General features: G+C 37.6%; 1 protein-coding gene across 2 annotated transcripts; it reads left to right on the top strand.

Moving 5' to 3' along the window:
- Positions 1 to 227: 227 nt before the first annotated feature.
- SGO1 (shugoshin 1) lies at positions 228 to 25,238 on the top strand. 2 transcript variants are annotated; one of them, XM_026708181.2, is made up of 10 exons: positions 228 to 350; positions 17,371 to 17,432; positions 17,905 to 18,048; positions 18,134 to 18,330; positions 18,471 to 18,575; positions 19,357 to 19,424; positions 20,711 to 20,862; positions 23,149 to 23,985; positions 24,388 to 24,562; positions 24,709 to 25,238. In XM_026708181.2, the coding sequence occupies exons 3-10, from the start codon at positions 17,913 to 17,915 to the stop codon at positions 24,845 to 24,847; spliced, it is 1,809 nt and encodes a 602-aa protein (XP_026563966.1). In that variant the 5' UTR covers positions 228 to 350; positions 17,371 to 17,432; positions 17,905 to 17,912; the 3' UTR covers positions 24,848 to 25,238. The 2 variants fall into 2 exon arrangements, with proteins under 2 accessions (XP_026563966.1, XP_087772276.1); XM_087916150.1 differs by lacking the exon at positions 228 to 350 and adding an exon at positions 16,177 to 16,256.
- The last annotated feature ends 327 nt before the right edge of the window (positions 25,239 to 25,565 follow it).

The raw sequence follows: 25,565 nt of genomic DNA, 5'->3' as shown, positions 1-25,565 counted from the left end.
TAGGACGGAAACCTGGAACGGTCAAAAGTTTGGGCGAACACAAGCAAAAGAGGAAGGAATTTATAGACATGCTCTGTAGCGCATACTATAGGCTAGGTAACAAAGGCGGAGAACGTGCCTTTATCGCGCATGTGCTGTCTCGTTCAAAGTGCGCCTCAACAGCCAATCAGGACCAGCAGCGGAGACTTTCGAACAAGCGGGAAGCGAAGCTTTGGAGGGCAGAAGTTGAAAACAGTAGTAAAGAGCTAACGGCCTAGAGTCCCCGAGAGTTTCCGCGTGTTTGTAACCCTGCAGTGAAGAAAAAGGGTGTTGAGGGAAGAACACGAGCCGCGCGCCCAAAGGGATGCTGAGTTGAGTTCGATTTGCTTAAAGTCGCGGGCAGTCCCTGGGGCATGCGGGCAGTGGTTGCGAAGGGCACAGTCGGAAGGGAACGGAGATAATAAACATCCCGTCCCATTAAGAGCAGGTCTTAAAATAACTGGGCTTTCTCCTAGAATTACCCCTTGCTCAGTGATTGTTAAAACTGTTTTGTAAATCCTGTTTAATTCAATGGAAGTAGGGCTATCCCAGGTATACCAATTCAGAAGTAAGTTTCTTTGAATTGAATGGGGAGGGGGAATTGCTCCAGGGAAATGTGTATATTGTTTTACAGCTTTGTGGTATTTGTACAACTATTTCATGTAATGCAATTCACATGCATTTGCATTATGATTTTTTTTTGCTGCGTACCTAAATTATTGCAGAAGTCACTTGATTAAAGTGACTTCTGCGTGAAGTTGAGAACAATTCAGATTTTTATTCAGTTTTGTGCCTGACAAAATCAAGCGGTCTTAATATATCAAGAATGTATTGCATTTTATAGTTTCTGTATTTTAAGAAATTTAGAAACCTGAGATTTGATTGTTTTCATTCATGTCACAGGTGACTAGTTTTTCTCACAAATAATAGTTATAACATATTTCTATGTCGTACCTGATAGTCTTCTGATCTAATAAGGCTGTTAGAATATATTTGTATTTTATTTTATAATATAATTTGTTTGAGGTCCTTTATTAATGCTCAGGAACCATGTTTCATTTTACTTTCTTTAAAGATCTGCTAGCCTTCTTATTACTGTTCATAGACTTTGAAAGTTGCTTACCTGGGAAGTGAAACAAGGTATATATTCCTAGAATAGCTTCTCATTTGAAATTTTTTTTCTTCTCATCAGAAAATCTAGAAGCCGTGGTTTTGGACCAATGCAGGTAGTCCTTGACTTATGAGAGACAAATGACATGCATTTTGTAATTTGTAAGGTTACTTTGTATTTTAATCTGACTTATATTCTTTTTTTTAAAGTTATGTTCAGATTTACTAGCTTTTAACATTCCTAAACTGATAAACAAGTTGGAGACTAGCTCCTGATAAGAAAAGTTGTTAGTACAAATTGGGGTCTGGCTTATCTCTTTGTGAACCCTAAACTACCTTCTTACAATTTATTCCTCTTCAGACTCATTTTAATAAAGATATATGCTATTATCATATCAAATCAACTTTCCTCTTTCAGATTTCTTTGTAGATAGAATAGAATAGAATTCTTTATTGGCCAAGTGTGATTGGACACACAAGGAATTTGTCTTGATGCAAATGCTCTCAGCGTACATAAAAGAAGAGGTATGTTTGTCAAGAGTCAAGAATCATAAGGTACAACACTTAATAATAGTCATAAGATACAATAAGCAAGCAAATCATACTAAGGAACAGTCAATATAAATCGTAAAGATACAAGCGACAAAGTGAGAGGGGATGAGTGATAAGGATTTGTTATGTAAACTATAAAAAGGGATGTAAGATAAAGATTGGGGTTTCCTCTTTGAATGAGAAATCCCTTTTGCCTGAATATTCAGATAAATTGTAATAAAATGATCTTCCTGTCTTTGGTTTGTATCATTGGAAAATATGCACACTGAAGCACGAGCTTGAAAAAGCCATATTTGGCTTTCACTTATGACTACAATTGAACCCAAAATTTATGTTACTAAGTGAGACAGTTCTTAAGTGAGTTTTCCCCATTTTATGATTTTTTGCAACAGTTAAGTAAATCACTGCAGTTAGTAACATGCTTCTTAGGTGAATCTTGCGTTCACTTTTACTTTGTTTGTCAGAAGGTTACAAATGGGATCATATGACCCTGGGACACTTCAAATGTCATAAATATGAGTAAGTTGCTAAGCATCTGAAGTTTGCTCATGTGACCTTGGGGATGCTTCAACAAATTTAAGTGTGAAAAAACAGTCGTGTCACTTTTTTCAGTGCCATTGTAACTTTGAACAGTCACAAAATGAACTGAAGCCGATTTATATATAAAGTGTAGTAGAAGAAGTGGGATTTTTGTGACCATCCACCTAACAGCTTTCTGTCATCGTTCTTAGAATGGAGAATTTAACAATTACAGATCTGGAAGGGACCTTGGAGGTCTTCCAATCCAATCCCCTCCTCAAGAAGAGGACCCTATGCCAAGGGTGTCAAACTCAAGGCTTGGGGCTGGATCTGGTGTGCAGGGTGCTTAGAAATCTGGCACACGAGGCTTCCTTGGAAACAGTGAAGGACTGGCCCACAGTTCCTCTGTCAGGAAAAATGGAATTTGGGAGGGCCACATGCAGCCTTCCTGTGTCCCGTTTTTGGTCTGGAGTGCCTCCTGGAGCCTCTGCCAGTACACCCCCACACCCTGAGATACGTTTTCACTGGCAGATGGCTAGAGAAACAAACTAAAAACAAAATACAAGGAAAAATGTTTCCCCTTTTGCATTTGAGTATCTAAGAAAGATCAGGAAAGGGAAAGGAAAGAAAAAGGAGAAAAGAGGGAAAGAAAGGAGAATGAAGAGGGAAGGAAAAAGAAGGAAGGGAAGTCCTGCCTTAGCACTTGGCTACCAGTAGACGGCAAGGCTCCTCTGGAGGACAAGGGTTTTGCGCTCTCCCTGGTCTCGCCTTCCTCTGCTGGAGACAATGGATCCCCCCAGCCCCACCTGGGGCACCCTAGGTACCCTTGACATAAGTGATGTCGAACCAGCCACGCCCACCCAGCCCCCTGAGATTAAACACAATCCTGATGCGATCCTCAATGAAATCGAATTTGACACCCCTGCCCTATACCATTTCAGACAAATAGATGTCCAATCTCTTCTTAAAAGCCTTCAATGATGGAGCACTTATAACTTCTGGACACTTCTAGTATTTAATTCCTGGACACTGACAGGAAATTTCCTTAGTTCTAGATTGGTTCTCCTTGATTAGTTTCCATCTCTTGCTACTTTTCCTGCCTTCAGGTGCTTTGAAGAATAGGTTGAGCCTATCATCTTTGTGTCAGCCCTTCAAATATTGAAAGACTTCCTATCATGTTACCCCTAGTCCTTCTTTTCTATAGACTTAAACATGTCCAATGCTTACAACCATTTTTCATATGTTTCGCTTCCAGCCTCCTAATTATTTTTGTTGCTGTTCTCTGCACTTTGTACAGTCTCAACATCTTTTTTATATTGTGATGACCAAAACTTGATAAAATATTCCAAGTCTGATCTTACTAAAGCATTATAAGGCAGTACTAACACTTCACATAATCTTGATTCTATCTCTTAATTCAGCCTAGGACTGCATTGCCTTTTTTGATTGCTGCTGCACACTGCTATCTTATATTTATATTAGTTGTCTGTTAGAACTCCTGGATTCCTCTCAGTTATTGCTGTTGGACCAGATGCCACCTATTCTGTACCTGTATGTTTGCTTTTTCTTGCCTAAATGTAAAACGTTACTATTCTCACCACTGAATTTTGTTTTGTTAATTGGGGTCCAGTGTTCCAATCTGTTGACTCAAGATTTTTTTGGATTTTGAGCTTATCTTCTCAGATATTGGCTATTTTTTCCAGCTTAGTGTCATCTGTTAATTTGATGAGTTCCGCTTCTATCCCCTCATCTAAATCATTATGAAGATGTTGAAAAGTACTGGGCCTAAGACAGAACTTTGGGGTATTCCACTGCATACTTCTTTCCATGTAGATATAGTTCCATTGAGGACTACATGTTGAATTTGGTTTGTCAGCCAGTTATGAATCATTGGTGATACTGTATGCCTTATTGACATCCAAGTATACTATGTCCACAGCATTTTGCTGGTCCACTAATTTATTTACTTTGTCAAATAATACAATAAGGTTTGTTTGGCATGATTTGTTTTTGGCAAACCCATGTTAGCTTCTAGTTATAACTTTGCTTGCCTCTAGGTGTTCACAGACCTGTTGCTTGATTATCTTTTTCAGGATCTTCTTGGGTGTTGATGTCAGGTCTATAGTTTCTTGGATCTATTTTCCAGTCCTCTTGTAGTTCCCCAGTGCTCCAAGATCTTTGAAAGATGGTTCGTTGGCTCCGAGATCACGACTGCCATCTCCTTCAGAACTTTGGAATATAATCCATCTGATCTGGTCTGGTGATTTGAACCCTTCCAACATGGACAGATTTGTCTTACCATTTTTTGCCTATTTTAATTTATTTTCCTAGCCAATCTTTTAAGGTTCTGCTTTTGGTAGATTGGGCTGTTTTTTCATTACCTGTGAAGACAGATGCAGAGAATGAATTAAGTAGCTCTGCTTTCTCCCTGCTGCCCATCACTTCCTTGCTAACTTTTCCCATTAATGAACCATTTGTTTCTTTGGCTTTTTTCTTGTTTTTAACATGCTGAAAGAAACATTTTTTATTATTTTTGACATTTCTTCAGGTCTTATTTTATTCTCAGTGCAGATTCAGATTTTATGCTGGTATTCTGCCGTAATTATGTATTCCTCTTTATTTTTATTTTTTACTTTTTGTCTTTCAATTTATCAGATAATTCCTTGTGCAGCCATGTTGATTTCTTCTTGGATTTCTTATTTTTCTTTTTCAGTGATATTGTGCTGGACTTAAGTTATGTAATTGAACTTCATTCATGTAATTGCCTGTTTTCTTGATCCCAGCTCAGAAACAATTTTTCTAAGCAATAAAATATTCCAGTAATTTTGATGAGCCCAGCCAAGGCCCTGAGTTCTCTAAGATTAGAAAGTTGAGTTTCAGAATAGACAAACTCGGCTGTTATTGGGATGTCTTTCAGGTGCCTGTTGTGTAAATTTAATCATTTTATAGTACCAGTGAAATTCTTTTTATGCTTGGGTGAATATCCATGTGAGTAATAGTTTTTGTTGATAAATTTGTCTATTGAACAAAGCTGTGTGTCAAACTGGATTCCAGGCTCCCTTAAATGTCTGCTAAACATCAGGCTTCTGTATAGTGTTCATCTGTGAGTCAGACTTTTACAGTGGTTTCAGATTTAAATTTGGGCAGCCTATGCCTACCTTTATTTTGTTTCTACCACTTATTCTTTCAGTATTTTGCATAAAATTGTTTACCCTAACAGAGAATAGTACAATGGGTACGTGTGTATGTGTGTGTGTGTGTGTGTGTGTGTGTGTGTGTATATGGCATTACAATGGGTACGTGTGTATGTATGTATGTATGTATATGTGTGTGTGTGTGTGTGTGTGTGTATGTATGTGTGTATATATGTATGTATGTATGTATGTATGTATATGGCATTGTTCGGATATTTTCCCACGTCCATTGTAGTTGTGCTTTTAAAGTTGTAGCAACGTTTTCGGCAGAATCTCATCTGCCATCATCAGGCTTCTGTAGTGTGTTCATCTGTGAGTCAGACTTTCATGGGCCGTTTCTGTTTTAAATTTGGGGCTAGCCTACTGCTGTGCCAGAATGGTTTTTTCTTCATCCTGATTGGTTGGGAGTCTTGGTCCGTTTATTGGTCTTGGAGTTTGCTGTGTTCTGCTTGATTGGTGTTTCTAATATTTTCTGTCTGTTTTGTGTCTCTTTTTGTGTCTTGATTGGCTGGCAACATTATGTTCCTGTATTGGAGGCTTTTAGTGCAGCTTGGCTCTGAGTAAATGGACGGCTATCATTTGTTAGGAAGCTAGGTTTCATCTGGGTGCCTGGTTGGGGTGTGTTTGAGCTGGAGGTATCGGGGGGGATCTGTTTGTACCCAGGTGTTTGCCTGGCTTGTGGTGTGGATATTTTTTTGTTTGTGAGTGCAGGCTTCCAGATAATTGACAGTCTGGTGGTGTCATCTCTTCTCTTCATGCTTTCAGGTCTTTTTTCAATCTGTATGGCTTCTCTGATAATTCTGTGGCAGGGGTTTTCTATAGCGGCTAGGGTTTTGGTGCCATTTAAGTTGATGCTATGACCTGTGGCTTTCATGTGTTGGACTAGTGAGGAAGTGTGTTCCAGCTTTTTGACTTCATTTTTGTGTTCATCCAGGCGGGTACTTATTCTTCTATTGGTCTGTCCAATGTATGTGGCCAGGCATGATGCACAGGGGACTTTGTATATGCTTTGGTTTTCCAGGTCAATTTTATCTTTGGGGTTTCTAAGGATTGCTGCTATTTTTCTGTCTGTTTTGAAGGCAGTCTTGATGTGATGTCTGTGCAGTATCTTACTAATTTTGTCTGTAGTACCTCTTATGTAGGGCAGGACAGCTGTTCCATAGGTCTGTTCATCTTCTGGGTCTCTGTTATGTCTCAGTGTGTTTTTGTGGATCAAGCCGGTGATTTTGCTTTTGTGGAAGCCGTTGGCTGTCAGTACTTTAGTCAGGGTGCATATTTCAGTCTTAATGTGTGTCTTGTCTACCAGGCGTTTGGTTCTAGTAATTAGTGTTTTAGCCATGGAGTTTATCTGTGCTGGGTGGTGGTGGGATTGGGCATTGAGGTAGCGGTTGGTTTGTGTTTTCTTCTGGTATATGGTGTGTCCTAGTGTGCCATCTGTTTTTTTTGTAGATTAGTACATCTAGGAATGGTAGTTGTTTGTTTCTGTTTCCATGGTGAACTTGATTTTGGGGTGTGTGCTGTTTAGGTGTGTTAGGAAATTGTTTAGGTTTCTTTTCCATGGGGCCAAATCACAAATGTGTCATCGATGTATCTTAACCATAGTTTGGGTTTGTGGATGGCATTGGCCAGGGCTCTGGATTCGAATTCTTCCATGAACAGGTTTGCAGTGATGGGTGACAGTGGTGATCCCATAGGGGAGCCTTCAATTTGTTTGTATCTTTGTCCTTTGTATATGAAATATGTGTTGGTTAAGCAGTGTTCTGTTAGTTCCATGAGGTGTTTAGCTGGTTGGTATTTATTTTTGATGATTTCAAGGGTCTCTTTTATCGGGACTTGAGTGAATAGTGAAACCACATCGAAACTTACAAGCAAGAGATTCTGCCGAAACCTTGCTACAACTTTAAAAGCACAACTACAATGATGTGGGAAAATACCCAAACAAAGCTGAATGCCATACACGTATACATACATACATACATACATACACATATATACACATACACATGAGTGCTTATAAGAGCAATAATAATAATAAATTTCTCTTCAGTATAATATTTTAATTTCAATAAAATATTATTACTGAGATACAACTCATTTTAGATAGTAAAAAGGGGGGGGGCAATAAAACCATTATCAGGGCAACCAGTCTTGACTCAGATCAGGTCCCTGGGCGTGCCAACCGCCTTCACAGCATTATATAACAAGCACACTGTAATTCCAATTTGAATCGAAATGGCAGACGGTAGCACCTCTCAGACCTCATCCTTGAAGACAAAAGCCAAATCTCAACACAAACCTAAGCAGGCTAAGGGGACTTCTAAAGCCTCAGAAAGGGACACTATCAGGTGCCATAAAGCTTTACAAAAGCAGATAGACAAGCGCACTTGGGAGGCGCACAATGTACCACAGGACTTCTCCTTCTCCAGTCCATCTGTCTCTTCCCACCCTCCTCCTCCCCTGGATCTCTCCCTCTCATCCAGGCGCAGCTTGGCTCCCCAAGGCCAACAGGCCCAAGTGCCCGGGCCACGGACCACGCGAAGGGCTCCTGAAGCCACATTCACTTGGATGGCTGCTGTTCTTCGTCAAGGCAATAGTCTTATTGAGGAGGTTCCAGAGAGGATGAAAGCCTGGATGGAGCTGGCAATCCACCAGGGAATCACAGCAGGGCTTCAACACGCAGTCATGACCAGGGAATATCCTGTGATCACCGATCATGAGTCCCAATCGCTGAGGTTATTGACCAGGTCGGAGCAGCACCATACCCAGGTACATTTACAGGGGGAGACCCCCCCCTCCAAGGGCCGACGGAGGAGGAAGAAGTGGATCAAATTGATCAAATGGAAGAGATTGAATTGGGATCAATACATGATAGCGAGCCCCTGTCAGAAGCAGACCCCTTAGAAAGGGGAATGTCTGAGGATGAGGGTCTTATTCCTGACCAACCTGTTTTTACAGGCTTATTCTGCCCACAGCTTTTCAGATCTTTCTTGTTTAAGGCAAAAAATATTGCACGTCTAAACAAGTCGACCCCTTTCACCACACCAACTCCTTCGGAAGACGGACCAGAGGATCTGATCTTCAACCAACCAGTAGTTGAAGCAGAGGTGATCCCAGTTCCTCCCATGTTTTCGGACCTGGTACAGAAGCAGTGGGCCTCTGCAGTGGTGTAGACAGCCTGCACTGGATATGACAGGAAATATTTCAATCTGGCCCCTGGTTTCTCAAAATTATTGAATACTCCCAAGGTAGATGAACCTATAGTGGGACTAAGGTCCTCCTCCATTCCCAGTGATGCACTGGAGGCATTAAAGCCAGAGGAAAAACAGGCCGAGCTACCCTACGCAGAGCCCATCAGTCTGACGCGTGGGCCATCAGAGCAGCCACGGACGCCTCCTTCTTCACGCGTTCGTCTCTCAGATGGCTCCATCTCCTACAGCAACACATCCCTAATTCTAACCTTAGAGCGCAACAAGATATTGCTAAACTTATTGCTGCTGATGAATTTTCAGCTGACGCAACTTATCATGCAGTCAAGTTTCAGCCAGGGCCATTACTTCACATGTCACAGCGCGTTGCTTGCTATGGTTAAAACATTGACAAACTGACTTCAAACACAAATCCAAGCTGGCTTCATCCCCAATTGTGAGAGACAGACTGTTTGGCCCTTCCCTTGATCCGCTACTAATTGAAACCCGTAACAAAAAGAAAATTCTTCCTTCCCTTTTTCGGAAGTCAGATCATAGGAACCCCCAGTCCTTTCGGAGGGGATCCTTTCGACCTTTTTACCAGGGATCCTTTTCACCCAGATACCAGAGACCCGCATCATTCAGACCAGGGCAGCAACCAGAGAGGTCCGACTTCGGGGATAGGAGCAGAAGGGGTGGTCAATCCAAAAGATCCTTTTGGGGAGCAGGAAACAGGTCCTTTCGGCATCCAAGAAACCCCCGGGACCCAACCCCCATTGGCGGATGCCTTAAATTATTCGCCAACCAATGGGACTCCTCAACCTCTGTTTCCTGGGTCAGAGATACGATCAGATTTGGCCTTGTGCTGGAGTTTCACTCCACTCCCCCAGATTTTTTCATGTCATGCCCTCTCTCCAGAGACCCAATTAAACGTAATCTCATGGAATCGGCTATCTAACATCTACTGGATATACGAGCCATCCAAGCAGTAGCTACCACTCAACGCGGGCGAGGTTTCTATTCACATCTTTTTGTTGTGCCCAAAAGTTCGGGGGGGTGGAGAGCGATATTAGACCTGAAACGTCTCAACCGTTTCTTAGTATATCGCAAGTTTAAAATGCATACCCTGCAATCTATCTTACTTGGCATCAGAAAGGGGGACGTCCTCACGGCAATAGACTTGACAGAGGCATACCTGCATATTGCTATTCAGCCTTCCCACTATAAATTTCTGAGATTCTGTTATAATAACCACCATTTCCTTTCGGATTAGCTTCTGCCCCTAGGACCTGCATGAAGGTTCTTGCAGCGCTAGCTGCTCATTTCCAGGACATCCCCGTACAACTCCAGTGTTATCTTGATGACATCTTGATTTTGTCATCTTCCGCCCATCAAGCAGTTCAAGACACTCAGAACACATTACAATCCCTACAAAAGCATGGCTTCTTAATAAATTGGAAAAAGAATCAATTAACACCATCGACTTGGTTAACCCATCTGGGGGCTGTCATAGATATGGTGGAAGGCAAGGTTTACCTGTCACCAGATAGACTAAATAGCATTCAGCAATTAGTTAAGGAGATCAGGGGTCTTAAGAGGGTGTCCTTAGCTGAACTATCAAAATTGTTAGGCAAGATGATCTCATGTATTTCTATCATCCCTTGGGCCCGCCTCTACACTAGATCCCTCCAGTGGTTCCTGCTTCTGTACCAGCGCTCAGGCCGAAGCAACTCCAAACACAAGGTCAAGGTACCACCAAAGGTCCTCATATCTCTCCTCTGGTGGACCACACCAGTCATCAACAGAGGCTGCCTCTTCAAGGAGCCACAAAGACTTACCATCACCACCGATGCCAGTCTGTTTGGATGGGGAGCTCACGTTCAATCGCTTACAACACAAGGCCGTTGGTCTGCCATAGAACAGTCGTGCAGCATAAACTGGATGGAGCTTCGAGCAGTACACCTGGCTCTCCACAGCTTCCTTCCCCAGGTACGCCATCAACACATACTAATACTGACCGACAACGTAACAGCCAAAGCTCACATAAACGGGGGCACACAGTCAAAACATCTCATGCGGGAAGCGGACCGCTTGTGTTGTTGGGCGGAGACCAACCTACTTTCCATCAGAGCAGAGCACATTTCGGGCCTGTCAAATACACAGGCAGACTGGCTGAGCAGGGCCACCATTGATCAATCGGAGTGGCGCCTCCATCCCTCCCTTTTTCAAGAAGCGGTCAGGACATTTGGACAGCCGGTGGTGGACCTGTTCGCTTCCCCCCTCAACACTCAGCTTCCGAGATTTTTTTCCAGGTACCCCTCGCAAGGAGCGGAGAATTTCAACTCGCTCTGCTGTCATTTGCCCCCGGGGCTCCTGTATGCATTCCTGCCACTTCCACTGATTCCCAAGGTCATCCAGTAATTGCTAGACGAGAGGGCGGAACTACTTCTAGTAGCTCCTTACTGGCCCATACGGCCATGGTTTGCAGACCTCCGCAGTCTCTCCATATCAGCTCCTTGGAGAATTCCATCAGCCAGGGTTTTGTTAACTCGGGCCCCTTCAACATCCGGACCCTCAGTGGTTGCACCTGACCCTCTGGAGGTTGAGCAGAGTGGTCTGAAGAGCAAAAAGTTTTCCAACAGAGTTATCGCCACTATTCTAGCCGCCAGATGCCCCTCAACAGCTCGCATTTACAATGCCACATGATCCAGTTTCTGCAAATGGTGTACCAAGTCTCGAATTGATCCTACCTCTCCTTCCGTGGCTCAAATACTAGAGTTTTTGCAAGAGGGACTTGACAAGGGGTTATCACCCAATACGTTGTAAAGACAGGTGGCGGCCTTGGCATCAGTTCTTGTGAAGGTCTATTTTCTCTTTCTCATCATCCACGTATATGCTCTTTCCTTCGAGGAGCCACAAATTTACGCCCTCCAGTGGTGCACTGTTATCCCACCTGGGACCTTAACAAGGTTCTTGTCGCACTCACTAAGGGCCCTTTCGAACCTTTGAGATCATCAAGTCTACAATTTCTGACGTATAAAGTAGTTTTCCTTGTAGCGATCACTTCTGCTCGTCATATTTCGGAGATTGCAGCTTTGTCTATCAGACAAGATCTTTGTGTTTTCCATGCTGACCGGGTGGTCTTTCGCTCTGATCCTACATTTATACCCAAAATTAACTCGGCCTTTCATAGGGCACAAGAGCTGATACTTTCTAATTTTTGCCCAAGACCATCACAAGGGATGGAACTGCAATGGCATAGGCTTGATGTGAGGCGAGCATTGCAGATATATATCAATCGTACAGCGGCTTTCAGAAAAACGGAGATCTTATTCGTGTCCTTTCAGCCCAACATGCAGGGATGTCACCTTCTACGATAGGCCGTTGGCTACGGGCCGCAATAGTGAAAATGTATCAGACTCAATCCCTGCAGATGCCCAGGGGCATAACAGCTCATTCAACAAGGAGCGCCGCAACATCGGCAGCGTGGGCCACACAGGCACCAATAACTGAAATTTGTTGAGCCGCAACTTGGGCTTCCCCATCACCATTCATTAGACATTATAAAATAATGTGTTTGCATCTGCTGAGGCTTCCTTTGGCAGAAGAGTTCTGCAACGGATCCACAGGGACCAGGAGGAGATTCCAGGCCAGACGGAGTCTCTCCCGTAGGACAGGCCAAGCTTTGGTATGTCCCACTACTGGATGCTCTGAGCAGTTCATGGGCATTGGTACTTACCTGACACACCCGTTCTCTTTGAGCTGTGAAGAGCATCCAACCCCACCCTTTTTTCCATCTGGTGGGGTCCTGTTTCGGCCAACGAATTGTTAGGGCATTGAGGATGAGGGCGTTTATTTCTCTCGTCTTTGCCAAAACTGGGGAACGCTGGGGAGGAGTCCCGTGGAGGAGGAGGAGCGTTCCACAAATTAAGCCCAGCCTACACATGCAGAGACTGAAGCACCTCCCACTACTGGATGCTCTTCACAGCTCAAAGAGAACGGGCGTGTCAGGTAAGTACAAACGCCCTTTTTCTCTATTTATTTTTAATCTTGTGCCATGTACATGGATAAATAAAATTCAATAAATTCCTGATAAACCATTTAATATCTAAAAGGTAAAAAAGATCTTGTGCTGTCTGGCTATAGGATTGCATATCCTAGAATAAAACATAAGGTTCCAGCTCCCCCCACTTTGCTCTTTGTCCAAGTTGTGGGCGAAGCAAATTGCCTTGAAAAGATTAAAAAACCCATCCTGGGCTATTATCTGATCCAGAATGTCCTTGCTGTGTCTCGCCAGGCAACTGGCTTAATTTTAACATTTATACTAATGAATGGATCTATCAGGATTAATTCAGTATTTTTTTTAAATGTTATGCAGGATAACTTGCCCCTTGCACTTGGACATCAAAATGTGCTTCAGAGGGAAAGAGGTGTTCAGTGTATCGAATTAACACAGCTGCTTTTAGATAGCCTCTCCTAAACACATAAGAACTGTCCACATTCCTGCTTTATATGTTCTTTGATTTTCCCAGAAATAGCATTTTTACATACTGATGTTTAGGGGAGGAAAAGAACTCCTAACAAAATAAATATGTTTAGGATATATTGGATTTTAATTCCAGTTGTGTGAAAAATCCTTGTTCCTTTCTCAAGGTTCTTAATGTACAAAAGTCTACGCGTGCTGAAAATGTGTAAATATTCAAAGGCAAAATATGAAAGTTCCAATTTCTGGGCTGAGATTTCTGGGGGCAAAGTTAATTTTTTCAACCTGTTTCTTAGGGTGGAGGAAATATCACATAATCCATTGCTAAAAGAAAAAAGTTTAATTAGCATTTCGTCTAACAAGTAATATTTTCACATTTAGAACTACTTAAAAAAATATGTTTCTCTTATATTTCCATTTTGGCCCGGAGGAAAACGAATTGTTTTGCATGGGTCTCCCTTTTCCCCTTTTTATTTATTAGTTTTATTTTTTTATCCTTCCTTTTATTTATTTATTATTTATTAATTGATGTGTGCCTCCCATCTCACCAAGAGGCAACTTAGGGCCTCTTAACGAACATTAAGTATAATAAGTATAATTAACACAAGGCTGCTAACATACCTAATAACTCCTTCCTCCACTTTTTCTCATAACAACAACCTTGCGAGGTGGGTTGTGCTGCGAGAATGAGACTTGTTCAAAGTCATCCAGCTATCTTTTATGCCTAAAGCAGTAATCATCCTCTCTTGGCTTCAAGGCCAACAGCACTTGCAGCCATTGCCATCAATAGGGTTTCTGCTCTCTTCCCCCTTCAAAACCCTTTTGGCTGGCCTTTTCCTTTTAAACTTTTCTTTCTTTTACACTCAGCCTTTAACATCAGAGCTCAGTCCCATACATAGCCGCTTAATCATTCTTTAATCATCCTTTTCCCCTTGCATTCTATGTAACATTTTATTTTCTTTGGGGATGTGAAAAAATGATCAGAACTATGACAATTGGGCTGGCAATGTTTACCAATATAGAAAGGTTAAAAAGGCCCAGCTAAGTTCTTTATCCCAGGAGGAGAATCCGTCTTAAAGTGAGAAAGCCAGTAGACTTTATTAACCAGTAATTCTTCTCCCTTTTCCAAATACCTGGTAGTGGTGAATTCAAAGGCTGCTTTTTAACCAAATAAAGTGGAGGAGCTGAAGCCATTACATGTCCTCCATGAATTTCTTAAGTGAATCCGGCTTTAGAAGGTATTGTGGGAACAGCTAATTTATATTTTACATCATTTCTTCCCCTCCCCCGCAAAAAACCCTCAAAAATATCTCAACATACACATTTATTCCATTTGCTCATTTGTCAGCAAAAACAACTACCGCTGATTATAACAATAATTGCCTTTGCAAAATAGTTTCAGCAGATATTAGCATCACAGGAAATTGCCCCTGGAAAGGAAAAGAAAACTTTTATTTTACAAATTAAAGAATTACCTGGAAGCAAGTTCCAAATGGGCACACCTGGGCTTGGAGTGGATTCCCGCTTATACAATTTTGAAAAATATACATTTCCTTGAATCAACCATGGAAACACATCCCCATTATAAATCAGTCATTAAGAGCAACATCATGTATATATCTTCAGGGGTCATAATAACACAATTCAGGTAAAGGTTACAACCTAAAGATTACAAAGTAAGCCCTATATTTATCAATAACCTTCCTCACTAAAAACATTCCTAAGGGACTTGATACCAGGGTCTTGCCCAACACCTTAATGCTTAGGAATTCCTGATCTTGGGGACCATTTTGTTGTATATCTTTATTATTAGAATTGGAGAACGCAGGTAACTGTGGTAGGTGAGCTGCCTTATAGTCCATTCTGGGGTATATGATCAGGTGCATAAGTTTCTTCCAAAGAAGGTTCCTGTTTGTCAAATCAAATGCTGCACTGAGATCTATAAAAGTTGTAAATAGATGACTGGCTCCCTTTAACTGTTTATTTTTCTGTTACATGGCATAAAATGAAGCAGTTATCACTAGTGGAGCAAACTGACCTAAAAGCATTTTGCTTTTAAGGAAACAAGCTCTTTTTCATCATCCATTTCTCAATCTTACATAAAAAAAATACTTTGCATACAGTTTTGCTACAATGTCAATTAGGTTAATTAATTTATAATTTGAAGGATCACCCTAACTTCTCTTTTTGTAAATGGGAACCAAAATAAAGAGGTCCCAACCATTCGGAATTTGGCAGGGATTATTTCTATGGGTAAATAAACTTTCAAGTAAGGGAGCATACCAGTCAATATGACATTTAAATAACTTTGGGTATAGAAGATCTTCTTTGGACTTCTTGTTGAGCGTCAGAGTCTGAATGAGTTTTCTCTTGTTCAGTCATCAAAGAGCATGGTGCAGTGAAGTTACAGGTCTCCTGTTGATCATTTTGTGGGTCTTCTAGTCCATTAGTCCACTTCGTGTGTAAATAATTGGTAGCAATATTCTTCCCATGTGCAGGTAGATATAGGGGTGTCCAAGGATAACCTACATTCCCACAATAGTCCTATAAATGAGTGCCAGAAAAGGATTAGGTGGATTTTTGTTTATCTCTAAATATAATGAGAGGGGACAAGTGATGAGACTTTATGACCTAATAATTTTCTTGTACTGTTATCTGAGAGATAGCATGGCAGCATAATTATTATTTGATAAATAGTTCCATTTGTAAAGTTTGAGGATACCTTTAAAATACATTTGATGGGAAAGTAACAGCATTTAGTGCACTAAGGGAGACCTTAGTTAAGAAATAGAAATGGGTACCACTCTCCAGAATTGAACACAATTGGACAGGGGAAACCTTTACGTTTTACATACATACATAGATACGTACATCACCTTAACTGGAGATACTAATAGCAAAAACATTTAGGCTGGTATTTAATTAATAATTTCATTCTAGATCTTGGGGGGTTGTATTTGTTTTAGTTTATATATCAATATCACAGACCCCAAGATAATTAAAATAGTAAAAGGAGACTTCAGATAGGCTTCCAATTTATAGTCAGGATTTATGTCTGTGTAACTTTAAGGAAGCTGTATTCTAGAATGCTCCTTGTTATTTTTATTTTTTTTAGAAAACTCCATGTTTGAGTTATAGGAAAGGAACATACTGTTTTTAAAATACTATTGCCATATCCCATATACATTGCAGAAGGTAAGTATGGATGTTTAATTATAGAGTTGGTTTCCATGATCTCACTGATATTAGAAGTGCATAAAAAAGCACACCTAAGTTTTGATTGCTATCTGTCTGAAACCCCTCCATCATGTTATACATTTGAAGGAGAAGAAAATATTTGGGAAGCTGTGGTGATATAAGGTACCCACTCTGTGTGTGTGTATGTGTGTTACATTCACTACTAAACCTCATTGCTCTACACATATGTGAACTGTTTAAAGTGCTACTATAATAAAACATTCCTAACAATCTAAATTGATCCTGAATAGTGGCAGAGAGAAGATTGAGTCAAGAACCTGTGGCCTAGTAAACCAAATAGTTTCTTAGCTAAAAGGCATGGTTTTGCATGGTCATATTCAGAGGTGCCCAATATAAGGTTTTTCATGATTTAGACACTACAATGAAGGAACATTTGCTTTGTTTGTATTTTTTTGTTACTCAAATGAGACAAATCTTAAGAGACCATTTAGAACAACATGATCTTGGATATGACCTAGATAAGACAGTTACTGTGATAGGATAGCTGCATTTTTCCTATAGGTTGTTGTCAAGGTTTACTTTCTTATCAACTTGCTGCTGCTTTTAAATCTTCACTAATGAAAATCAATCTGCGTGAACTGTAATATATTTAGCTTGATGCTAAATGCAGTCATTGAAATTTAAGTGTGCTTTAAAATTTAAGAAAAAATTTAGAAGGAAATTGTTAGAATATTTTAGTGTTTATATTATACTTCATCTGCATTTTGAGCACTTTTATTAAAGCTCAGAAATCCTGTCATTTTGTTTTCCTTAAGATTTACTAGCCTTCTTACTTTTCACTGTTCGTAGGCCTTGAAAGTAGCTTATCCAGGAAAGTGAGATAAGGTGTACATTTCAAGGATAGCTTCTCATTAGACAGATTATTCTCAGAAAATTTAGAGGTCCTGGCATGGGAGGAAGATGTTCCTTATATGGAATGATGAGAGGGTAGAATTGGTTAAATGGGTAAAGGGTGGCATTGTAAAGGAGGGGCTAATTGGGTATATAACCTGTGCTGGAAGAAGGGTTCTTTGCAGCTTCACACTTAGCAGCTTGCTGTCATCATCTTTAGGTGAAGAAAAAGGAACTTTATGCAAGTGGCTGTTTTCTTGATCCAGCTCAGAATCTGATTTGGTAAGAAATAAAATATTCCAATAATAGTATAAATATTATAAGGGGAAAAGAACATTATTAACTATTCATAATTCATAAGTAAAACTATCTTTCAATGAAATAAGCCATAGGGAACAGAATACAGTTGGTTAAACTGCTTTTTTTTATATAAACAGCAGCAACTGTTTATATAGGGGACAAATATTTTTATTGTGTAATAAATGTTTTATCTTAATCATCTCCTTGATCCTGATACAGATACTAAAATATCTAAGTCTGTAAGTTCATATCCATTTGTATTGTATTTTTCCAAATTTAACTTTTACATTAAGTCTTGTTGAAGCTTTCATGAAGAGATATCGCAGAAGTATTTTAAAATGTTTTTTTTTCATGTATAAAACTCTTTGTTGCTCTAAAATGTAGTAATTATAAATTATTTTTAAAGTAGTAAAATTTTAAATATATCTGAATACAACAGTTTCTATATTTTTAGAATGAAATATGGCGAAAGCTTTGAAAAAGTCATTTAAGGATAGTTTGGAAGATATAAAAGAACGAATGAAAGAAAAGAGAAATAAAAAATGGGCAAGACTGGGTAAAGCAAACCAAGTTTTACCTATTAAGAGTAAAATTGCAGGTAAGTATTTTAATACTTTCTTTTCTCTCTCCCCCACCACTCCAAAAATAGAATTTTTGAAGTTACAATTATCCATCTTTTCTAGATAATTCTGCGGCACAATTGAAAAACTTCCAAGTAAATAATCGTGCTTTAGCTTTGGCTTTAGAAGAAGAAAGGAGTAAAATGAGGGAAGCACAAGATATCATACTGTGTTTAAAGAAAGAATATCAGAGCTTGAAGTTTCAGAATTTTGACCTACAAAAAAAGCTTAAGTTACAGCAAGAAAAACAACATGCTGAGGTATTTGTTTTAATATGGTTTCAGAAAATTATATATTAAATTATTAATTGCTACCATTTTAATTTATTTTTATGTTTAAAGAAGTTCATTGAACTTTACTATGAAATGCCTTTTATAGCTGTTTATTTTGTTTCAATTAGAATGGATTCGTGGTAGTGAAGAAGATTATTGCTAAAGTTGTTCAAGATCTACTCAGTGCAGCAAATATTCTTGATCCCTTAAATGATGTCTCTACTGCTGATTTTGTAAGTTTTTTATTCTACTTTTTGTATGCGTATTTGTAATTTATAGGCTTGATCTATTAGTTCAGGCTACTGGAAAAATATGTAATTCAAAATTCTTAACCTATTAGGATCTAAAAATTATCTCAAACATGAAATGTTTCAAGTATTCAAGACTGAATTACTTTGCTAAAACTCCAAATGGCCTATTCTGTCATCAGAATGTTGCAGAACCATTTTAGATAAGTTGCAATAACGAATTGTCTTGATATATATTTATATTTAATTGCTTAAATCCTTTTGGACTTCAAGTAGGATTCTATTTTCTTCTATAAAACCCCAAGCGTTCTCTTCCTATTTTTTTACGCCTACTTTTTTACAAAAATAAAGTGATAGCACTAAAAATGAGATTTTGATAATATAGGGTTTATTTTTAATATTATTGTTTGATACCACAACTAGTTAACAAGTTGAAAAACAAATTCCTAATGAAGGTGTATGATGAACAGAAACAGAAATTCAGTGTCCTTATCTGTAGACATTAATTCAATGTTAAAAACATGAGTCTTAATGTTTTGTAAGATTTGAATTACTCAGGGAGTTTCTATTTTTTTACAATGACCTACTATACTTTTAATTCCTCTTACTGACCTTTCACTGGTAGAATTCCTCTTACTGACCTTTCACAGTAAATTAATCTACAAACGGCTGTTGGAAACTCATGTTTATGCATATTTAAATATTGTATCTGACTCTGTTATGGATACCCAATAATGTTTTTCCAATATGTCTTTAATTTCTGTAGAATACAATTCAGTATAACTCTGAAGATGAGGAATGTGCTTCTGGAAGTTTAAAGAAGCATAATTCTTTGTAAGTATCCTTCAAAACAATTGGCTTTTAAAATCTGTTTTAAGAATGCATAAAGTGCTTCAATCAAGGCTAATTTAAACAGTGTACAAAGCCAATTGATACCAGTTAACACAGTGGATTCAATAGTAGCACCAACATAATATAAAAGTATAATAAAATTATAATTATATTACTACGCTGTCGCTCAAGTCCTGAAAACCTTTTTTAATGGCCAAATTGTTAACAACCTCCAAGAGAGTAAGAACAATTCTAGAAAGGGTAAGATTTGATGTATGAAAACAAGTACAAGCTGATCCAGAGAAAACGATCAGGACAATGGACACCTGCTTTGGGGTGGGGGTGGGGTTTTCCTTTCACAACTCTTAATAGTTGAGCACTTTCAACAGGCATTCTCTGTCCTTGGTGAGTAGAGTAAGCAGTATCAGAAATATCCAGGCCCTAACAAAATGTAAAAAATAAATTCTACAAAGCAAGTATATTTTGAAATAAACTTCAGGTGATTGGCTGTTTTCAATTTATTTAATATATTATAAGGAAAGATATGGATTTTGTATTAATAAAATGAGATTAGTAGTTTAAGTTTATTATTCTGGGGAAAATAAATCATTATATTATAATTATTTATATTAAAGCAAGTTTTAATTATTGCAGTCACTTAATGATAGGACACTTTATATCATGCATGTATTAAAAGTATATTTTTCATCATGTGCAATACAGTAGAAGATAGAATTGAGATGTTGTATCCTTAAGATGGGGGACAGGATTTTTTTAGGGGCTCTCTACTAACAGATACATTTTTTACCCAGCTTAATCAAGTTTGTTGAAGAACAAATGTAATAAGTAACAGGTTTATTGAGGTTTATGTAATAAGTACAATCTTGAAAGTATTCCCATAATTCAAAGATCAGAAGTCTTTTTTTTCTTTTAATTCTAATTAATTTTAATACTAATATGAATTGGGCATATTCTACTCTTATTTTCTAAATGTTACAAAAAATTCATCAGAGATTTTGAACCATGTGATTTTACAAGACTATATAATATTTGAAGTTTATATAGAGATTTTTTGTATTAAAATGCATGAAAGTATAAATTACATTTGATAATAACTGCTTTTATTTCACCTTTTTAAATACATGTTCCTGAAAGATATTACATTTGAAATATTCATTCAAATTTAATTTAAGAAGCAGTTTTAGAAAGTTGAAGTTTTAGAAATTTAATACATTTCCAGTATAACGAAGTGTTTTAACCTAGATATTTAGTCTATCTATCTTTCATAGGGCACTTCTAAGGCACATTCTTGCTGTAGAAGTAAGTAAAGAAGATACAGATGAAATACAAGATAAAGTGGAAAAACTTTATTATTCAGATTCTGACTTAAATTTCTGTGATGTCATTGACAATACATCTTCAGTGTCTCAGATAGATACAGGTGAGCTATCCCAAAACAAAGTGTATAAAAGCGAGGTGAAAGCTTAACTACTGCTTTATGCATATTGCAGATTAATCATTTGCCTGTTTACTTAGAAATTGTTCTTGAAACTTGAAAAGGATGTAATTTTTGAAACTTATATTTAAAGAAGTTTATTGTTATATGCGAATGGAGGAATAAAATATTCAGTAGCTACTGAATATTTGCTATTGAAAATAGCTACTAGGACTCCAGAAAAGTAAAATGATGTCAGTCCTAAGTAAGAAATGTATCTATTATATTTTCAGTATGAAGGGTTTATATACTAACAGCAAGCTCGGGATTTTTTAAATATAGTATTAAACTGTATTAAACAATACAGCATTAAACAAAATAACATTGATCAATTTTTCATCGGAAGAAAGTTGAAAGCAAATACATATAATTAATCTAGTGGACTCTTTGAATAATTGCAAAATGTTTTTGCTACGCCTAGTGATTGATTAATCCATAGCTCATGAGTTCATACATTCCAAAGTTTTGGTACATAGTTCAGAAATCACTATCACATCAAACTTTTCTTATAATTATCTGAATATTAAACTGAATATTAAACATAGCAAAACAAACTCATATAATAGATGTGTCCCCACAATCATTTTATTTTTCCAAAATAAAGAATTTGATAACTCATGTTCTCTGCAGTGTCCAGTAAATATTTAAATAGTAGTTGTTTGTGAAATTAAGTCTCAATTAATCTAAAAAATATGCTTAACATTCTTTAAGAACCTTGTTGGTTTGTCAGTATGGATTATTCCAACTCCTTTTTGCAATTATATCAATTTTTTAAAAAAATGAAGGTAGGTTGAAAATTTTTCAAATCGTATTTCTGGAGCATTGATAATTTACAGGTTTTGGGTGCTGCTAAAATATCTATTACGCAGTTCAAATTGTGAAGTCAGACTTCGATGTACTAGAATCCTGTATTTTTTAACATTTTGTTTATTTTGGTGCCTTCAGGTCAGTATTGACTCGTGGTGACTGCCTGGACTAGTCCCTGCAGTTTTCTTGACAAGATTTGCAGAAATGGTTTGACGTTCCCTGTTAAATAGGGTTGAAAGGGAGTGATGGATTTGTGCCTAAAACCGGGTTAAAACTCAATCTCCCATTTTTAGTCTGGTATCTTAACTACTGCAGTATATCTTCAACTTACAATAATTTTGTTCAACAACCATTTAGTTAGGTGGCATTGAATAGAAGGAGTTAACTGTAGTCCGGGAAGTTACAGCTGTTGTGCCATCTAGTCATGTGATCAAAATTTGGGTACTTGGCAGCTCACCCACACTTATGACTGCAGAGTTGCTTCATCTGCTTCATCTTTCCTCACTGAATATCTGTACCAATCTATGCCCTTTTGAGTCTCTGCTACTAGTTGATCTTTGCCATCTTCTCTCTGTTACTGACCAAGCATGCCCAGCCTGGCTCTTAAGGCTTTCTTCCCAAGACCACTGAAGTGTAGTTTCCTTGTTAGGTTTGGGGAAGATGATCTCATATGACCAGCAGCCGTTTCACCGAAGAGCTAGAATATGCATATCTCATCAGTAGTGAAAGCAAAAAGACAACAAAAATCAGATGGCTAGGATGACTGGCTGGGACTTTTCATATGTACACTAGTTTGCTAGAGTCTATTGGGAAGCAACATTTTGAGTATTACTAATTATTAAAGCTTGAAAAGCTCCAGTCAAAGATAATAAAAAATGCTCCGTCATGATGAATCTGTCTGGGTATTGAGATCAGGATGGCAGGCTATTTTGAAGAGTCCCCATTAGAAACCTGTCTTTCTAGCAGATAAATATTGCTTCCTGGGCTACATCCAGGTTATGGAAGGCACTTGTTTAGCAGTTTTTGGCCTAGTGTTTTGGTAACTGAATATTTTTTTTAAAAAAACTATCTCTTTTCCTACTCTTTAAATGGTGCCTTTAATTTATAATGTTCACTTTTTATAACATTCTATTAACTGTCTTGCTAATGCAAAATAGATGGTGAAAATTAAATAATTATTTAAATATAAGTAATCCATGCATCATTTGACTGGAAGAATTTCATAATGACTATAGAATTTCATTATGATTTGCATCTAATAAATTTTATTAATTATATTTACTGTTTCCAAAATAGTAGAACTTGTTACTTATTATGGAAAATACGATTTATAAATTTATACATCTGCTTAACCTTCTATAGAAAATAAGTTATTTCTCTTTAAATATAGTTTTGCTGATCACTGATGCATACCTTAAATTCTAGGTTACCAGAATTATTCCTGTGAAGATCATCCATATCATGTAAACTCTGGGAGCAGAATTATTTCAGTTGAAGACAGGCAAACTGATTATTCTGTACCTAAAAATGTTTCTACCCGTCGTCGTTATTTAAAAATTAATTCCCTCCATGAAGTCCTTGAATTACAAGATGGCATTCCAGATATCAATGTTGATCTTTCCTGTTCAAAGAATAATGAAAATTCTGAAGAAATATCTATTAGTCAGGAGGACAAGCATAGTGTAAACATTGATAAAAGTGAATCAGATATGCAAATTGAATCTGATAAAAGTGGATCAGATACACAAATTGAAAAGGCCATAGCTTTTTCAGAACAAAGTAATTTTAATAATACTGGTGGCTTTAAAAGTCAGAAAGGGAAGGGTCAGAAGAGAAAGTTGGTAACCACAAAAAATGTGTCCAAGGTAAGATCCAACAAAGACAAAAACTGCAATAAGCATGCAGGACCTAAACAAAAAGCAAATACACCCATTCATTCCAATGATGCTTATGATTTTATTAGTGAAGAGTCTGTTCATATAACACCTTTCCGGCAAAACAAACAAAATGAACATGTTGATGACAAAGATTATACAGAAGGAGAAATCTGCAGTGGTGAATCTTCTGTTTCAGAAGAAGATCCTGATGATAGTCTCTATGTGCCTTATTCAAAAAAATCAAAATCCAATGAAACTTTAAATACTGGAACAGATGTAATCCCACTACGCACAAAGTCACGATCAAAGAAAACTGTGTCTGAGCAACATGATATAAATCCTAAAGGGAAAAACAGGAATACCAAGACACTTGAATCTCATTTGGGTAAGAAAATTCTTGTTTTTTATGTGTATTATTATATAAATGTATTACTTTAGAACATGGTTCTCAATCTCCAGTACTGGAATCAAAAATAGTACATAGTTGCAGATTCTAAAGTGTGTGCATTATTTCAAAAGATTTTTTAAAAATAAATATGCACAAGTCCATTGCAATATAAGCTTTAAAATTGGCCATATTTTGAAGGTAGTCAACAAAGCATTAAATGAACATGCTGTAGTGGTCATAATTTCAGAACAACTAAATATTGTTTATATTGAGTAATATATTCAAATGTTAAAGCTGAGTGAATTTCCTTCAGATTAGTGTTGCCTGAAATGGGGGTGGTGGTAGAGGAATAATAATGGTAACTATTGGGGGAAAAGTGATGGTACTTTCTTTAAACAGATGAATCATCTGAGGCACTTCAAAAACATCATCTCAATGATATTACCAATGTTGCATCAACTTCTTACCAAACAAGAATTTCTCACCTAGACTTCAGTACTGCAGCAAAAGATGCTACTCATCAAAGACGTAGAAGTACAAGTTATGTGAGTTACAAGGAGCCAAGTCTCAGTGGGTTAGTATCTTTGTTTCTGGATTCTCTTAAAAGTAAGTTATATAGTCTTACAGTTTTTCCTGCTGTAAGAACTATATTAATTTCACATTTTTGTTATAATTTGAATTGTTTCAGTTTACCAAAAAAATTCTGATTTGTTTTGATAGGAAACTCAGAAGAGGAGACCCATTTACAGATACCAGCTTTCTGAACTCTCCCATTTTTAAAGAGAGAAAGAACACCAAATCGAAATCGCTTAATAAAAAGTTGCTGTCCAGATATAACGAAGCATTTGTTGGCTATTAAGATACTTTTCATGGAGTATACTTAGCTTCTCATTTATATTATGCTGAAAGTTTATGAACTAAAATTGTGGAGATGGAGCTTATGCATGTTTCTGATCTAGGCTTATGAATACTTTGCTAATATTTTATCATACATACACTGCCTTCCAGAATTTATCTATTCAGAAAGATATGAATAACCTATTTTAATAGGAGCTACATCCTGAACATGATAGAAAATAGGTTGAAATGCAGATCATCATTTATTTGCTTAAAAATGCAGTTCATTTTAACAGTCTGTCATTAGAAATAAAGTTAAACCGTGTTGTATTTTCTGAATTATTACTTGCTTAATGGCATTTATAATAAAATTTTGAATAATTTTTATTAAAGGTGATTTGGTTTAATTATCACTAGCATGTTTTCAGCCTCCGTTTTCTTGCAACTATTCTAACAGTTTGTAAAAAAATAAGCTGAATATGTTATCTTGTAGGTTTATTAGGAATAAACACCAGTGAACTCTCTAGTTCTGAATAAATGAGTTGGCTTATATTTCAGCTATCCAACTTCCACAATGTCAAGTAGTCTTTTGTGATGTGATGTATCTCAAGTTATATGCTAGTATTTTTATTAGCAGTTTTTTTCAAAACAGCTATTAGTCTTCTGATAGCACTTACAGCAAAGAGAAAGATAAGCAGAAACCTATATGTATTTACTTTTAGTACAAGAATTTTAACAAA

The sequence above is a fragment of the Pseudonaja textilis genome, chromosome Z (genome assembly GCF_049901715.1).
Source record: "Pseudonaja textilis isolate UNSWEBS1 chromosome Z, rPseTex1.2, whole genome shotgun sequence".
In the NCBI taxonomy this organism is placed as follows: Eukaryota; Metazoa; Chordata; class Lepidosauria; order Squamata; family Elapidae; genus Pseudonaja; species Pseudonaja textilis.
The sequence above is the reverse complement of the archived record's forward strand: the minus strand, read 5'-3'. Positions and strand labels throughout refer to the sequence as shown.

What these genes read in the sequence shown, in the direction of transcription:
- SGO1 (XM_026708181.2), top strand. Translation starts at nt 17,913, where the DNA reads ATGGCGAAAGCTTTGAAAAAGTCATTTAAGGATAGTTTGGAAGATATA. An exon ending in ATGTCTCTACTGCTGATTTT is followed by an intron (nt 18,576 to 19,356) that starts GTAAGTTTTTTA and finishes TAATTTCTGTAG; the next exon opens with AATACAATTCAGTATAACTC. An exon ending in TTAAAGAAGCATAATTCTTT is followed by an intron (nt 19,425 to 20,710) that starts GTAAGTATCCTT and finishes TATCTTTCATAG; the next exon opens with GGCACTTCTAAGGCACATTC.